General features: G+C 37.2%; 1 protein-coding gene across 1 annotated transcript in view; it reads left to right on the forward strand.

Annotated features, from left to right (window-relative positions):
- The first annotated feature begins 1,093 nt into the window (after positions 1-1,093).
- Positions 1,094-12,124, forward strand: part of LOC149171397 (uncharacterized) — a 421,147-nt gene continuing 410,116 nt past the window's right edge. The window contains 4 exon segments of the mRNA XM_089424078.1: positions 1,094-1,124; positions 1,127-1,447; positions 2,033-2,091; positions 7,496-7,560. Coding sequence (XP_089280204.1) covers positions 1,094-1,124; positions 1,127-1,447; positions 2,033-2,091; positions 7,496-7,560 — 476 coding nt within the window.

Raw genomic sequence — 12,124 nt, forward strand, 5'->3', positions numbered from 1 at the left:
CAACTAATAAGGGTTACATAATAGCTAGTACCTGCGGCTTAGGACAAATATAATTTAATTAAACAAAAAAATATCAAAGACAAAGATTTCATTACAAAAATAAAAACAACTAATAAATTATTATATTGTTGAATGCTATCACCAAAAATTAAGAAATATGATTAGCTAATATTATTTATATTAACATATACACTTTAATATATATGTGCGTGTTTTATTTCTATTAATATATATAATTGTTTATAATTAAATTTATTAAAATATGTTTATAATATAATAACCCATTTTAATGGTGAAAAAATTATAAAAAGAAACAAAAAAAAATTAAATAAGAAGAAAATAAAATTAAAAACAAAAAATTAGTAACTAATAGAAACGGAAGTTACTACGGTGTAATTTAAATGCATTTTTGAATGCACAAATGTATTCAGCACCTAAAAAAAAACCTTGATGTAGTAAAAAAAAACTTTGATCTATATCTTTGTAGATTAAACAACTTAACTTATAATTTTTAAAAATCTCTAAGTGGTTTAAGACAAAATTGATCAAAAAAAGTAATTTCATCTATCTATTATTTAAACTATTCAACTAAATACTTTACAATATAGTTAGTGTTTACTCTTTAATCATTTTCATATTTCAATTTTTTTACTTTGATTGATCATCTTACTAAACAACCCATAATAAAACCTCAACTAATCACAATAAATATAAATAATAAATTAAAAATAACAAAAAATTAAATATTTATAAATAAAAATAAATTTATTTATAAATATTTTTTAATTAGAAGGTTAATAAGAGATTATATTGTTGGTGGAGGTCAAATTTACTTCGCACATACATATAATAAGATTATCACTTTATATTACCAACCATCTCTACTTCAACCTCTCTTAAATTTCTATGCTAAATTTTAAAACACATATATTATAAATTATATTAATTAGTAATATTTCCATTTAAATATTAAGAGTTATTATTATTTATTATTTATATAAGGTTTATACCAAATTCGAACTTCAAATACTACTGGTCTTACGCAGTCTAGTCCTAATATCCACGGGCATTTCTCAGTCCTCTATTTGTGAGCATGGCGGGAGGGCAATTGATGCCTTCTCTCACACGAACCCCAACAAAACCTTATCTGCATTCAATGGAGAATGGCAAATCCCAAGAAATTTCAAAATTGTTTCTAAAGTTTCTCAACTTTATGTTTCTGCACAAGCTGATTTCAAAGGATGCGCGGGTGTGAAAAACTATCCTAAAGCAATTCTTCTTTCTGCACTGAATGGCGTCCAAAAGGGCAATGCCATTGGTTGGCTGCCCATTCATAGGTTTGAAGGACAAGCAGCTTCTAGATCAAGTAGTCCTCGTGCTCTCATGGATATTAATGGAGAAACTTCATATCAACCGAGTTCTGAAAATGGTTATAATAGTGATCGCGGTAAGCCGAAATTCCGACGAACTCACCTTATGCAATCCATCTTCTAAATCTTTTAAACTTTAAAATGTAGGTTTTGAATGTTTTAACAACGGTGCTTGTTAATTAGAAATGAAATTTATTTAAATAATCTGAAATGTATGGTCCTCTAAAACATCTGGTTACAGCCATACATTTTAGAATTTGAAATTTGAATTATATCTGTTTAGGATTTGAATATTTAATCGAATAAATTTCCTGTATCTGTTTAGGATTTGAATGTTTAATTGAACGAGTTTCCTGTAATTCGCCCCCTTTTGTTTCTCTTTGCTTATATTTATTTTTTGATATCAAATTTGTATCCCTAACTCGAATATTTGGCTTGTCTTTCTCCTCTTCCAATTTTATTTACTCATAGTTGTATTTGAACTTCACAATCTACATTCCTAAAATAAATTTTGTCCATTTGTTTAGCTATACTTTCATTTCAAATTTGAAAACTAATATTCCTTAACTTTAATGTTTCGCCCATTTTAATTCCTAGATATTTTGTTCATTTTGATTTATCGATACTGTTCTTGATATTATAATCTAAGTAAAATGCTTTAGGTGGGTTGCTGAAGAGCATAAGCATAATCGGCGTGGCGACAGCATCAAGCAAAATTCTGGTAATGTATTCCGTGGAATGAGCTTTGCTGTCTATTACATTTTTTGCGCTGTTTTAATATTTTAAATGACAACATTTGGGCTCAGCACCCACAATGTGAGCCATGAGCCAGTTTACAACAAAGTTACCAAGTTCAAATTCCAATAAGGTACGATACAGAAAAATTTCGGATGGAAAAATTTCGGGAATGTACATCTTAAAGACTCTGCAAATGCCAAGGGTTTCCTCTTAAAATATCACTGAAATGGCAATGGTTTCCTTCTTAAATACTATTTAAATGCCCGCAGTTTGATAATACATTGGATCCCAAGGGATACGAGCGCAAACTTTTATTACTGATTTGACATTCCAACCACTCTTATTACTGACTTGTCATTTCAATTCATGCCTGGTGGTCCTTCAACAGCACATGGCTCTCGAATTGGTCTCTGTTAGGGATCAAATTCGAAGGGTATGGTCATATTTCAACTTGAAGGGTTATTTTAGCTGTAACCCGTCTAAGTTGACAAGGTAAATAAACTAATTATTTATGGGTAAAAAGTGTTCAACTGAAATATTATTCGTAATTTCACCAAAACAAATGTATGTAATAATAGTAGCTGTTGTCCTTATCTAGAAAATGATGTTATTCTATTCTCCCTTTTAAAGACTTCACCTACATTGATTTTAGCCAAAATTTCACAAGCTTTGATAATTCCACATTATAATTGTGTCCAAGTTCTATCTATCTGTAAAAGGACACACTACAAAAATTCTTGATCTCCTCTAATGCAAACAATTATTATTTTTAATAAACTTAAATAGTTATCATTTGTATTAAAAGGAGGTTGCAGCTGCACTGCACAGCGAAGTAATACAAAGCAAAATTGAAATGTCTGATATTAGGGTTTCAAAAAGACCCAAAGTTTCAAAATGTCTGCTCACTATCTGAGCAGTTCTTACATTTTTGGCAACATAACTATAAAGGTTACAAGTAGAGAGCCTGATAAAGTGAGCTGGTAACAGACCTACTTTACAATGCATCGTAAGCCCTGGATTTAGAAGAAAACATGCCCACTAAGGGTTTCCTGCTTGGTGGACACCTGAAGGTTGAACACCAGGTCTGCATTTTCATTTGCCATGTCTCCTTGCACTTGCTGGACTGTATCTTCATGCTTAACTGTTGCTTTGAAATAATTAATAGAAATCTCAGGAAAATAAGCCAGATAATGTGATCTGTTAGCAAGACTCAGCACTAATTCATAAAGCATGTTGAAGTCTATTTCCAAATTTTCTATGTGTTTGCTTTGGTAAGCCATTGCTTCTGATAACTCAGCATTCTTATGTCTCTGAGATTCAATTTGATTTGTCATTTTGCTGATGTAATAAGAAGAGACCACTTTTAGATCCTCATTTTGATGTGCAGTCCTCCTCTGAACTCGATGTAGGTTTGAAATTTCACAAAGGATACGGCAACTGGAGTGCATATGGGCCACCGGTTTTTTAGAGCCTTAAATTTGAGCCAAATCCCTGTTCCAAAGAAATGAAATGGTGACTTCCACTTCCAGATTGGAGATGGCCAAAATGAGGGCATACTACATAGCGGAAAGCCAAGAATAGAGGCCCAATTCACCTTAAAAACCAGAACAAATTTAGACCATTAGACCTTACAATACTTCTAAGCTGAGGAGAACAAAACTAAACCTATGAACCAAATTGAGTTGGCATTCCTTAGGTACCTGCAGAGACCAAACACTAAAAAGAGAAAATTTCACTTTCATTGCTCAGAGCCATCCTTTCTCATTTATTATGCATTCTTACACTGCACATGTAAGAATGAAGGGGAAGTGTTGAGGGTCGAGTTGAAGTTATTGCCCATATTATCAACTAAAGGCTGGTTTGCCATTTGTCCATAATCTCCATTGACATGCATATCCTATGTTTTGTAAAACTAAATATCATCGAAGTTAAGTTTTGATAGGAAACTCCCTCATTCATACTCGACACTCCAATGCTTAAGCAACTACCTTGTTTGCTTTGACATCATTCAGGTTATTGAATGTCCTCAAACTCCTGGAAGTAATCTATAGACTCAAAACTCCTTGCCACCCTTTGAACTCTATTTATTAGTTTGGATAGGCTTGAATTCTGAATGATCGATTGGTTTCACTGTCACATCTATCTAATTATGATTGAGGAGTCTCAGATAACATTTAATTTTTTAATTCCCATTGATTTGAGAATCTTTAAACCTTGATACAATCCAATGCTTTTGCTTGATTGTCGGTGAATTCTATTAATCCATAGGCAAAGCTTATTGCACAATTCCTTCAAGGTTGAGGATGACCCCCCTGCATCCCCCACCCCTTTATTGCAATCAATTATTATAGGTTGAAAAAAATTATATTGAAATAGAGGGACACTACCTAATCTTATAATATAATTGTAGAAAGTAGGGTTTTTAGGATCCCATAAAACCATGAATCCCCAAGTAAGGCCATCCAAGGTCCTCCAATCCTATCAAGCACGAAAAGAACTAGAGATGAACTCAAAGTGACAAGACATGCTCCAACCGAAAACAACAAGACTCAACATGACAAGACACAAGGTCTAGGATACTTCATATAGGGCCTCATGTGGTTGTTACGTGGCTTTTGACTTGTGACCTTGGGCTTCCAATGGTGTTAAAAATGCTGCAATGAAATATAGCTACCCCTATTGAAAGAGGTGTTAGAAATACTGAGAAAGGGGGGTGAATCAATATTTCATCCAACCATTAATTTTGCCAGTTTAAAATCTGTTACAATTACGAAACATAAACCATGCCAGGAAACAAGAATTTAAAAATGAAAGTTCATTTGTATATTTTTAGCTCAAATTACAATGATGAGGACACCAATCCTCCTTTACAAATTTAGGCTCCAACCTGTGAAATAAGGTCACCAATCCTTTTGTACAAGCCCAGGCACCAACCTGACAATGGAATGAGGACACCAATCCTCTTGAGCAAGCCAGGCTCCAACCTGGCAATAGAAAGAGGACACTGTTCCTCTTCAGGCACCATCCTGTCAACAATCCCTTGATCTTTTGTACATACCTCTCTTTAATTGTTGTCATTTCGTCATTTTTACCAGATCAGAAATATGTTTATAAAACATTCCAAAAGAACCTTCAAACAAGATTGAATTCTGCTCCAAAACTTCTCCAAGATAGGCTTCAAAACAGGCTTTAACTGAGCTCCCAAAACAGACTCCAATATAGGCTGAGACTAGGGCTACAAAGGTCGAGACTGAAGCTGCCACAGGTCCAAATCAGGGGCTGTGACAGGGCCGAAGTATGAGGTAGTTGCAGGGCCAAAATCTGAGGTTGTCTGCAGCTGCAGCATGGCCGAAAATGATCTCAGATCAGGGCCGATTTTTTTTTCACAGCTGCTCCAAAATGTGCTTCAAAGACTAATCACAACAGCTTCAAGAATGCTCTAACCAGAAACAAAATAGCCTTAAAAAATTATCCCTTCAATCTTGCTTAACTCCTTGGTTCATGTGGTATGAACCTCTCTAAGCTGCTCCTCAACAGGTCCCAATTCTTCTTCTTTGCTTGACCGAGTTGCTTGGCTGAAATGAGTGAGGAGACGGCCTATTTATAGGTCTTTTTGACCTCCAAACAGGGCTGACTTGACCTCTAGTAGGGCCGACCTGTTCCTTAAGAGGGCTGACTTCACCAGGGCCCATATTCCACCTTTTGACTTCAAAACATTGTATTTCCTTAACTGAGAGGAGGTAAAAGGTGTGCCATACCTTGTTGGAAAGGTCTCAGGACGAACTTTAAGCTAATGACACTATCTTCTTCAGCTTTATAACCTTTGACATCAATAACAATCATTTTCTCAACAAGAGGGGTAATAGGATTTAATGCTGTTGGTACCATTTACCAACTACCAAGCTCATGATCAATAATATAGATAATACCACTTTGAAATTCAGTATAACTTTTCTCCTGGTTTCAAGTCATGACTTCATATTGACATGTAAAAGTGATTGCTTTTCATTTCCAAAGGTATGGAATGATCCTCACTCTGTGATTGACTAGTAATTTTTTATTTTAAATTTTTTTTACAAGGAAATATTTTAGTGCCTTTCTGAGGCATGTTGGGGCCTTGAAGGGCAATGAAGACTTCAGATTTGATCCCTGGTCTCCATGGACAGCGATCTGGGCACAACCAGAGAATTTAGGGATTCGATGATTGTTCTTCTGGCTCATGCCTCCTTACCCACAACATCTTTCTCGATTTGCCAAACAACTTGGTGAATTATTTGTGAGGGAGCCCATCCAGTGTTTTATTAGACCAAAAGGGAACGTTTTAATGTTTGAGCAAAAGCTGATCATGGTTCGGAATGCTTTTTGACTGAACTGAATCTGATTTCAATCAAATAATTTGGCTCAATATATATATTTTTTTCAAATCTCTAATCTTTTGGCCCAATTCAGTGAACTTCGTAACTACATGGCCACTTTACATTTTCAATTCACGGGTTGTCAAGGTTGCCAGTACTGTTAACGGGTTTTGGATACAGTTCTTTATAGTTGAACCTGCCCTCTGGGATTGGATACTATGCCATCTTTATGGTAAGTGCTCTAACTGGACACTAGACAACAACCTGATGGACTGCATATCGGTCTTGTTTATTTGTTTCCAAGCGATTTTTTTTCTGGTTCTGTAGAAGATCATGGGTCATTTAAAAATATTCACCTCACAAAGGTCCCGACAATCAAAGCATAATTTGATAAACTATGCACAATAGATTTTATCTACCCAATCACCTACACATCTTGGGTATCCAATACTGTCCCTGCCAACAAAAAGTAGGGCACCATTGGAGCCTGCACTGATTTCCGCAATCTGAATCAAGCTTGTTCCAAAGAAACTTTCATTACTCATTTCTTTGACCAAGTGGTCAATGAATGCACCAGCCATAAAGTTCTCTCCTTCATTGATGGGTTATTTGGGGATAATCAGATCCATACCTGCTGACATGATGATTATAAGACTGCATTACCACACCTAGGGGATGTTTGCTTATCACACCATGCCCTTCAGACTAAAGAACTCTGGAGTCAATTTACAGCACACCATGCGCTATGCCTTCCATATCTTTAATTCTGCCACATCCCACTATGCACTTAGGCGAGTAGCACATGTGTATGGTATGCCCCCAATAAAACTCCCAGTCTTTTACTCTCTATGACTTGAGGAAAGAGATCAGTCTGTCTAGCTTGGTAAATGCAGTTGGCGTTGTACATGTCATTTGTACTATGTTTATTTTTTCAATATAATTTTTAAATTGTTGCCTCATCTAAAAGAGTGAAATTATACAGTTTTTGGTCAAACAGTGGCATGAAATTGGGAGTTGTTGACACTTGGACAGGGATTGCTTCGTGAAACAATTTTAGCTGCAGCATTTGGAATAGGTCCTGTGACGACTTCCTTCAAGTAAGTTCTGTACTGTTTCTTCTTTACTTTCTTATTCTGTGCATTCTGCATGTTTTCAGGGATGAAACATGTTAAATTCAAGAGAAGTATGGTTGCTCATGCCTGAGAAAATGCTGAAATGCCAACAGTGGTTTTAACAATGAACCAAATACTGCCAACAGTAAAAAATAACTGCAGTACACTGACTCAAATTAGATGCATGAAACGTCAATATAATATAGAATATAGAATAATTCATCAAATCATGTTGTCTAACTTTAAGTGATTCGTATGAATGCAAAACTTAATCTTTAGCCTTTACTATGATCTAGTACTGATACGTCAAAAGAGTCTAGGCTAGGAAAACCATGTTCTTTCACATGGATTGCTTTGAAATGCTTATAGAGGGTCCTCAGATGGGATAATTAAGAGATCAAGACATAAATATATGGGAGTATATAAATTCAGTCTGTCATGTGTTTCATTTTATTGATTATTTTGACATTGAACATATGCAACAGATTGAGCGAGGATAAATTTTTATCTGACGGAACAACTTCCCTTCAGAATTTTGATTTAATTGATAAAAAATATAGGTTGAGTTCATCACCAAGTAACAGTCCCAAAGTATGAATATTTCCACTTTTTTGTCCACACAGCTTTCACCTAATAGGATGAACCACTAAGTTGTACACTTTCATAAACAGGTGTTGCAAGTTACAAGTTAACATTGGGCTTAGATGTTAACTGGTCAAAGAACATGGAAACATTATATGAAAAAGATATGGCCAGCAACCATGGAGTTATAGTTTTGTGGATATCGTCACCATTGGTTTGTGTGATCTCTATTTTATATATTGTAAAGGTTGGGTCCTTGGAAACCCTTTAATATGGTATAGATTTAAAAAGGATACATAAAGTGCCATTTATAACTGATTGGAGGGGAATTTTTTTGTGCCTTTTGAGGACTTCTGCATCCCCTTCTTTGTCTCCCAATTGACTACAAGAACTATCGTTAAGATTGGGAGAGGATATTTAGATAATATGATGATCTTCAAAGGTGCTTCTTCACCTTGACAAATTATTCATGGAAGGACATGTATATGATTGTTTAGGTTTGTAAGAAGTTTTTGATCGGATTCAAGGCTTATTATACAACTATGAGGTAGATTTGACTATTTTCCATGTCACATCATCAGTCTTTTATTTTTCTTTATGTTACCCCATTCTAGGAGAATTATTGTAGGGTACAGATTTGGTTTTTCTATTAATATGATAATGTGCATTTTGAGGTTTTATTTGTAAGATTTGCAATCATGAGTTAATGATAATCAACCATTGTTATAGTCTTTGCCATTAATCAAAACTGTTAAGGGTTGATTATGGTTTTACTTTTGGTTTCTTGCAAGTTTGATTCTTGGTAATATACCCTATCCTAATTGTGAAAGCTTAGCCTTGGATATTAGAAAATCACCTCTAGACAAGGTATACAAGGCAAGGCTTTACACCTCCAAGACATGAAGTCTAGTATAGAGTAAAGATACTTCTATTAATTTTAGGTAAGTCTATAAGAGATTTGTAGGCCGAAAAAGTATATAGAATTTGATAGAAATGCGACCAAGTTTGATAAGGTCATTTAGCATTCACATTAACTTATAAAGCAATATTCCATTGGGTTGTGTCTTGTTGTCGCTCAGATTGTACAGGCACTGCGACAACCGCTCAGTCCGGGGGTTGTCACTCTTATCCCCGCTCGCTTTGTTCTAGCTGTCTCCCAACAATAGGCTATGGCGGGTAGTCCCTATGGAACAAGGTGAAGGAAAACAAGTTGGAAACCAACTTGTTTGGGAGACACGGATGAGTGCCCTAGTTACTTGGTTAAATTTAGCAAGATTAGTGCTTAGATTAGATTTTAACTTTTAAGTATGAGACCAGTGCCTTAATGGAGTCACAATTATTGCTTATGGTAATTAAAACCAAGTTACCGGATGGACACTTGCTGCTTGATTGATTAACTATCCTATATAATGTGCAAGTCCTAGGATCTATGTGAGATGCAGTGATCTTGGTTTATTTTAATTATATGCCTATTTTAAGTATGACCTTCCCTTAACTAATTCGAAGCTGGGCTTCAAGGTAGGTTGTGGGAAGTGTGAGAATTTCTGAATCTACACCTCAAAAATCCTATTGCAATCACTGGTTTATCATCTCCTACTTGTTCTTTGCATTCAACAAGTTATTTAATTATTTAAACAACGATGAAAAACAATATTGCAAACTATACATATATATAGATCATGAACTGAAATAAAAATTGAGACAATCACACAAGGGACACCGTTATTTTTGGACAATCGTCCCCGGAAAAACCCAATGTGGGAAAATCGGTGCAGCATATAGAGGGTTTGTATTATTAAGCAGATTTCTAAATACAACTAGGGTGCCAATTCCGGCTCACCCAACAGAGAATAAACTTGGCAGAAGTACCTCTATCCGGAGACAGACATTTTGGCGAATCTAGCAACTGGATGATCAAACCCCGCAGATGACAATGCTATTCCCAGTAATGGGCAGCGATCGCTACTCCAAGTTCTGCGCTAGAATTGCGTCACCTCCTTTAGGAGCTGCGTCACCTTCTTAGTGAGCCTCTCTTGCTCAGAAGTCGATACGCTGAATTGCTACTCTCTCTGCCCCATAGAAAAAACCCAGTGCTACCTCTAAGGGATTGCGTTAGCCCCTCTAGCTTCTGTATCACCCTATTTGGAGTTGTGCTGTCTCCCCTGGTGCTGTTCTGCCTCTCTGCTATGTATTCTCGGCCTTGGACTGAAGTCCCTTTGTCGAACTGCCCCTCTCACTGCAACTCAGATCACTAGCTCTATTTTCTCAGCAAACCTCGCCCCAGAAAAATCGAACTCTTTGATCTCTCCAGTGTGTCTCCAACTGACCATCAAGCCTCCTCTTATAATTTTCCTTTTGATGAATCAATGACTGAGATTAAGTCCCTAATCAACGACTAAGATTAAAACAGACTTGATCCTCGTCACTTAGAAGTTTCTCACCCATATTCTTATTAATACCCATTAATATTTTTATTTTCCTAAGTTTAGACTTAGGAACCCATTAAAAATATTAATTATTTTAATAACTTCTCATCTGGGTGGAATTTCTCGAAATGATTTCTGGGTCTTGGAGATCTCATGTGTTCTAGCCCCTCCACAAAATTTCGGAGCTAGAGCACATCTGATGCTACCCAAAATCAACACTCCCTCTTAGCGAGGAATGTGCTCTAGCAATACTTCCTCATAGAAGCATTACACTGATCTACTGCATCGGTCCTCTGTGCTGCTGATGCTCGGCGTGCTACCCTTCATCCACTGCACTGGTGCTTCTTGTACTGTTGCCCATGACTCTGCCACTGTCACTGCTACATTTGTATTACAACTCCCTCTCAAAATGCTGCATCATGCTGCCCATAGCATTGCCACTGCTAACTGCTGCACTGCAACTCAGTTGCTGAGAAGTAAGCAATTGGAACTTCACCCAAAAACTGACATGCTGGTTAGTCTGGATGACTCGTGATGCTGAAGCTACTTCTGCTGTTAATCTGTGCTGACCCTCTGTTGCTACTGCGTTGTTGCAAACTGCTATGTGCCTTTCGCACTGCTACAACATCCACTGCGCTGCCTCAGACTTTGACACTCTAGCTTTGCCACTATCGCTCCATCATGCCTTGCTCCAACCGACACCCATCATTTTGCTACTGTCATTAAGGGCTCCCGTAGCTGTATGTGATCCAAGAGTTTGGGCACCTCAAGAATCCTGCTCTTTTCATGTAGTCCTCTTGACTACAACTCCATATCGCCCCACCTCTTCTCCAAAGGTGCATGAGCACTCATGGAGCAATCGTCATCCTTGCCTTCCTTGTTAGCGTTCGCTGGAGCAGCCTTTGATTTAGAAGCCTCCCCCTTGCCCTTCTTTCGGGGGCACTGAGTGGCATAATGTCCCAGTTCCCCACAATTGAAGCATCTGACCTTGGTTATGTCTTTCTTCTTTCTCTTCTGCTGCCCTTGCTGTCCCGATGATGCGAGAGCTGCATCCTCCTCCTCCTTGACCCGGGCTCCTTTGCCGCTACTCCTTGTCTTGGTCAACATCTTGAGCTCTTCTTGTCGAAGAGTTGCCCACATCTCCTCCCAACTGGGGAGATTCGCTCTGCCCAAGATACTTTGGACAAAAGTCTCCCAGTCCTCGGTGACTGCATTCAAGGCAGTGCTAACCTTGAACTCAAGATCTAGTGTAGACCACACGGAAGTCAACTGGTTGTGAATCCCTTGCAACTTGAGAAGGAAGGGATCGATCTCTTCTCCCTTCTGCATCTATTACTGTCTCAATTGATTTTCTAATAGCATCTTCCGTTGGACAGAAGAGCCCTGATACAAGGTGGTCAGTGCCTCCCACATCTCCCTTGTTGCGTCCTTCTCAACAATGTTACCCTACATGATCTTTGACCTCGTCTAGGATCATGCACTTGGCCTTAGCTTGGGCCTCCTGGTACTTCTTCATCGGATCAACGTCACTAGCACAACAA

The sequence above is a fragment of the Pinus tabuliformis genome, chromosome 4_2 (genome assembly GCF_031772625.1).
Source record: "Pinus tabuliformis cultivar Carrire ecotype Pingquan chromosome 4_2, CPIR1, whole genome shotgun sequence".
Taxonomy (NCBI): domain Eukaryota; kingdom Viridiplantae; phylum Streptophyta; class Pinopsida; order Pinales; family Pinaceae; genus Pinus; species Pinus tabuliformis.